A 5401-nucleotide genomic window follows, 5' to 3' on the forward strand; every position below is an offset into this window, starting at 1 on the left:
TCCTAAAATTCAGTTATTGTAAACCGGAGCGGTAGCTCTGTCAAAACTCTCCGAGCCTTTCCGTCAATGCGAAAGCTCTCTATGAGACCCCGATCCTCCTTTTCTTGTGTCATCAAATCAGGCTTGACTCTGTTGAATCTTTACTCCGACATGCAAGCTCACCAACAAGCCTTGACAGATTTAGGAAATTGAAGTTAGAGATTAGGTTGATGAAGGGATCACGTCAAGGAGAAATGGAGAATCAATTATGAGTGGATTACTAGATTTCAGCCAATTCACAAACATGCTTGAGATTTGCAATTTGCCGAATTGAAAGTTAAGGACTTAGGGTTCTTAATGGAAAATTAGGGATTTTATGAGTTTGGCCGCAGATGAGATAGAGGACGTCTTTGACACATTTGCTGGGTTTTAATAGATTATAGGATAGTATGTGATCAAGTCTATAATAGCACTTATTGACTTGCATAGAGTCCCAATAAATAGTTGACATCTATATATTTTTTTTCTAATTAATAATACAAATGATTATTAAGTTCATATACATTATTATTTATCTATTTTATGTCATAAAAATAATTAAAAAATTTAAAAAAAAATAAAAACCACCTAATCCCCGTCTAGGCCCCTAGGCGCTAGTCCTCAAGTCACCGTCTGACTAACGCCTATAGTTTTTTAGAACCTTACTTGTTAAACGCTCGGGTCGTCAACAGCTTTCCAAACAAATACCGCAGACCCTTCCCTTTTGGTCGTCGGAGGTCCACAGGTTTCCGTCCATCCACCAGCTGCAGCGACGCTACAAGGCAGACAGCCAACTCATCCACAGCATCCTTAGCAAAGCAGTCTAGGGTTTCGCGAGTTTTCCTCTCTCACTCTATGCTTGCAGTGCGTGGCTAGGGTGTTAATTTGTTTCTCCTTACTGTTATTTTGCAACTTACTCTCCACCTGACATGTTTTATTCAAACAATATTTTTGAATTCCCCCTATCATGAATATGAATAAATAAATAAATCAAATAATAACATATCGTTACACCCCCAGATCTCTCACAGATTACTGCAAAAATTTGAGGAAGATGTGGAACAGAACAAGATTGGCATCCCATGACATCCACACAATTCCAAACCACCAAAAAATTGCACCTACATATGTTCTACAAATTATAAAAACAGCCCTTCCTACTTGAAACGCATAAACTAAAACAAAACTGGGAAGTGATGGCAAATGACAAAGAAACCTATCTTAAAAGCTACTACTATTTATCAACTAAATCTACTCCATATATCCGATCCACCATCATAGATCATTTGCACAATAGATACATATCTCTTCCATATAGTCTTTCGATAGCATTACGGCACATAGCAGAGAATGGAAAGAATAAGACTCTCCAATTTCTTTCTATCAGTATCTACCTGTTAAACTTCAGTACTGAGTTGCAATTCAGCTGCCCGCTAAGAATCAGTGCAGATAGATTTTGGACAGATGAAGCACTCACGGTCCTCTAATAGCAACTGATGATGCCCTTGTTCTTCTCTTCCGGAGGAAGCAATATGGGCCATTGAAAGCTCCTTTGTATCAAAATTTCCCAATGGCACAAGCTGGAAAAAAGAACATACCAGAGAATTAACAAAAATGATTACCCCAACAACCAAGACTGAAAAATAATCACGTTAACTGAACTATGTGTGATAAGTGAGGCAATGAAATTATTCTTTCGGTGGTAATCATGGACATTACTTGATCATTGCTGGAAGAGTTGGGTGAAGCCCTTTTAAGCCTTTTTGGTATGAATTCACAGTTTAGCTTCCCTCTGTTGTCCTCAACCACAAAGTTCTGACCCGAAACTTCTGTGAAGAGACAAAGATAAAAAATAAAAATAAAATTAAAAGAACAAAATACAAGTATAAAATAAAGCACACGATGGTGTAATTTTCAACAAGCTGTGCACCAAATTAAACAATATGCTGCTTAACAATATCTCAGTCACAACCACCAGACAGGGTTTGATGAGTTTTTCAGAAAAAAAAAAATTCCATTGGAGAACAAACAATTAAAGGCCGCATGTTTTCATATCTGTTAAATAATGTGAGACCATAGGTGCCTAGGCAAAAGTGAATAAAAGAAGGGGGAAAAAACAAAATTAAGAACTATAATCTTACTCCCTCAAAAAAATAAAAGTATAATCTTATTGAATCAAAAGAAAAATTACACACAACTAGACAAGAAATCTACTGAGAAGAACTCCCATAAACACCAACAAAAACACTAGGCAGCGGAGAAAACCAACTTAAAAGCAAAAGCATTAACTAACTGCTGCAAATCAATATTAAGTGAATAGCAAAAACGAGATATTTCTAAAACATAGAGAAAGCATATCCCATAAAGATGCCCAAAAGCGAACTCATCCGCCTTTACATTGTCAAAAGTTCTTTTGTTCCTCTCCATCTAGATGACCCAAAACACTATAGTATACCACATCTCCCCAGAACTAACCCCTTCGTTCTTCCTTGAAACTAAACTTTCGCATGATAACTCGAACAAATGTAAAATCAGTTATTAATTTATTAAAAGCTACCATTTTTGAGAAAAACCAAAACCATACAGAGAAAGTAATGGAACTATATATATCTATATGATTACATAATTATGTAACCATAGCCTCACCTAAAGGCACTTACCAATTACCAGACACTTAATAATTCTAGGGAGAGTGGAAAGATATATGCTAAGTTCCCCATTAGGTACGGTAGGTGGGTTTAAGTTGAAATGGAGCAAGTCCACGGCATTTCTATCCATGATACTTTATCCAAATAAACCTCCCACTTTTGTGTATGTACATAGGCTGGAGGGGTTTGCATGTTGCATGAAGAAATTTACAAAACATGGAAGCAAATGTGGAAGAAATGATCTCAAGTATAAGAAAATGAAGGGACAAACTTGCGCGGACAAGGGAAGTTAGTCAGAGACTGAGAGTTACCTGCAGCACTGCCAACTGAATCCTGATGACATGCAGGGTTCTGCTCTGAAGTTCTTGCGATTACACTTGAGTGTTCTGAGGTCGGTTTCCTTCTTAGGTGGGTCCCCTTAAAACAAGACGCTATATGATCCATCTGGGGCCTTTCCATAGTGACGTTAGAATCAGCGGTGCTTTCCAGCAGAGTTTCATTCCTTGGAGAGATGATCTTCTGAGAACGCCTATCTCGAACAACAATGAACTGCAAACAATTCAAGAAGATAAGAAATACAGGAAGAAGGGCAATAAATAAGATTACCAACAAACCAACATGCTCACAAAGAAAATAGATATATACCAGATTTGACTCCCTGACCTGGTCAGAAGAATTATAAGTCTTGAAAGGCAACTCTTCTGATGGATGTATCCCCTGAACATACTTTTGTGGATGGCAGTCCCGCAAATGCCTGGAATGGTACAATTTATTTACAAATGATGTTTCTAAGGAATTTATATACGATCTGTGCTTCTCATTTGTCCACTCTGTGGCTGTGCCCTGAAATGGAATATCACAATCAAGTAAACAAAAGGAAGAATGGAGCTTAATTCGGATCGCAAGGAATATTTCAACAGTTAAAGTAAAAGAAAATCATAAAAGAAACTTTTCCAAGATTTATTTTTTTAATTAGAAAATTTGCAATCAAGTTCATAATAGTCAATTGTAGAAGGTGCCGACCACACCTTTTCTTTTTCATATTATTCACAGGCAAGCAGATGGAAGAGGTGTTTTGGCTCAAGCAAATAGCAAAAAAAATGCTAGGCTTGTGGCTTATAAGGTATAGACTAGAACCTGCAGTCAGGAACTGTATAACATAAATTACTGAAAGAGAAAAACTATTAATAATAATGATCTCAGTAGAGAGTGAGGGAGATACTTGGACGTCTATATGAAGCTAAATTCCTAAATTACAGTGCGTGCATGAATCAGGAACTAAGACGTAAGTCATGAAAAAGTTCAAGCATTGGGGACAAGCGACCTCCAGCAAATCCCAATTAAAAAGATTGTTTGCCTCCACTGGTTGGTAAAACCAAGGAAATAGCCTAGTGCCCAAAAGTAAGACCCTCAGATAATATCCATGAAGCAATCAACTGAATCAAGCACTGGAGTTAGAGTATCATGAGTAAGTCATCTCCAACACTAGAAACAAACTTGATCATCATATGCTGGAATACCGGTAAAACCTGATCTGATGTACCAATTACTAAAGTACTTTATATAGATCTCTTTTTAGCCGCCACATTGTAATCCATATAACCATTTTCCAAAAACTACTTACTGAGGCACGAAGAAAAACAGAACCAAAAAAAAAAGCCTCCATGACCTCAATAAATTTAACTTCTCTAGTCTCTACCTTTTAGTCCTAAATAGGTAGCTAGCTGCCGTGCCGATAAGGAAGGAAAAACATCCATAATTTAGTGCTCATCACAATTCTGGACTCATAATCCCACACGAAATTCAATTTCGAACTCGAATTCCTTTGCATAAAATTGAAAACCATGTTCACCACTCTCTGAATCCACAGCTTCCAAAAATATCTTCATCAGCATTATTTCCACAAATTCAAACACAAATATCACCATTTATTCCTCAATCAACGTTACACAATCAGAGAAATGAGATCTCCTTTTTCAGTGCAGCATTTTGTTCTAAAACACTTATTTAATATTTATAAACAAACAGACCGAAACAAAATTAGATTTGATTCCAAAAACAAAAAAACAAAAACACTGACATGCAAATCACCGAGCGCCATCATAGGATTCAAAGCACAATGGATGAAAAAAAAATCAGGACGGAAAACTGAAAATCAATAGATTACCGGTGTTGCATGCGCGCAAGTCCGCAGAGCAACGAAGGAGGACGACGCCGAGTTGGAGCCGCCGGTCCGAGTCAACTCGCTCCTGAACTCGGGATCCGAATTCGGCGGAGGAATATGCTCTTCCATTTCGATTTTCGGTTCTCTGATCAGAAAATGCAAAACGGTGCGTTTTGGAAACGTGCTCCTGAGCTTCTGGCTAAGAACCTCTCTCTCTCTCTCTCTCTTTTTCTCTATCTATTCAGAGAGGTCGTGAAGAATGCGAGGAGGAGGAGAAGAAGAAAGAAGACCCAGAGAGAGGGACTTTTTGTTATTGGGGAGCCAATGAAAGGCTCCACATTGGCGACCTTTTCCACGTGTCAAGCGGTGCCACGTCGGCTCTACGAAATATCTTGGTCCGAGGTCATGCCAGATATTTTCTAAATCCTTTGGAAGGAACTCAAGGAAGGGAAAGGAAGGGAGAGTGTCTCTCACGCGCGGGTGTGGGGGGATATTTTGTTTCTTTTTGATTGTCTGCTTGCGTCTGTAGAGAGGATAAGCACGAGGCTGCAGTCGGCGGCAGACACGTGAT

The 5401-nt window shown here is 38.3% G+C and overlaps 1 protein-coding gene across 4 annotated transcripts; it reads right to left on the minus strand.

Moving 5' to 3' along the window:
- Positions 1–476: 476 nt before the first annotated feature.
- Positions 477–5125, minus strand: LOC112174007 (cold-regulated protein 28). Of its 4 annotated transcripts, none has more exons than XM_024311694.2 (6): positions 4834–5125; positions 3312–3509; positions 2978–3215; positions 1738–1847; positions 1413–1598; positions 477–942 (listed from the first exon to the last, which is right to left on the minus strand). In XM_024311694.2, the coding sequence occupies exons 1-5, from the start codon at positions 4957–4959 to the stop codon at positions 1452–1454; spliced, it is 819 nt and encodes a 272-aa protein (XP_024167462.1). In that variant the 5' UTR covers positions 4960–5125; the 3' UTR covers positions 477–942; positions 1413–1451. The 4 variants fall into 4 exon arrangements, with proteins under 4 accessions (XP_024167462.1, XP_024167461.1, XP_024167460.1 ...); XM_024311693.2 differs by having other exon boundaries at positions 477–980; XM_024311692.2 differs by lacking the exon at positions 477–942 and having other exon boundaries at positions 987–1598.
- Positions 5126–5401: the final 276 nt, after the last annotated feature.

This window comes from Rosa chinensis, chromosome 6, assembly GCF_002994745.2.
Source record: "Rosa chinensis cultivar Old Blush chromosome 6, RchiOBHm-V2, whole genome shotgun sequence".
NCBI lineage: Eukaryota > Viridiplantae > Streptophyta > Magnoliopsida > Rosales > Rosaceae > Rosa > Rosa chinensis.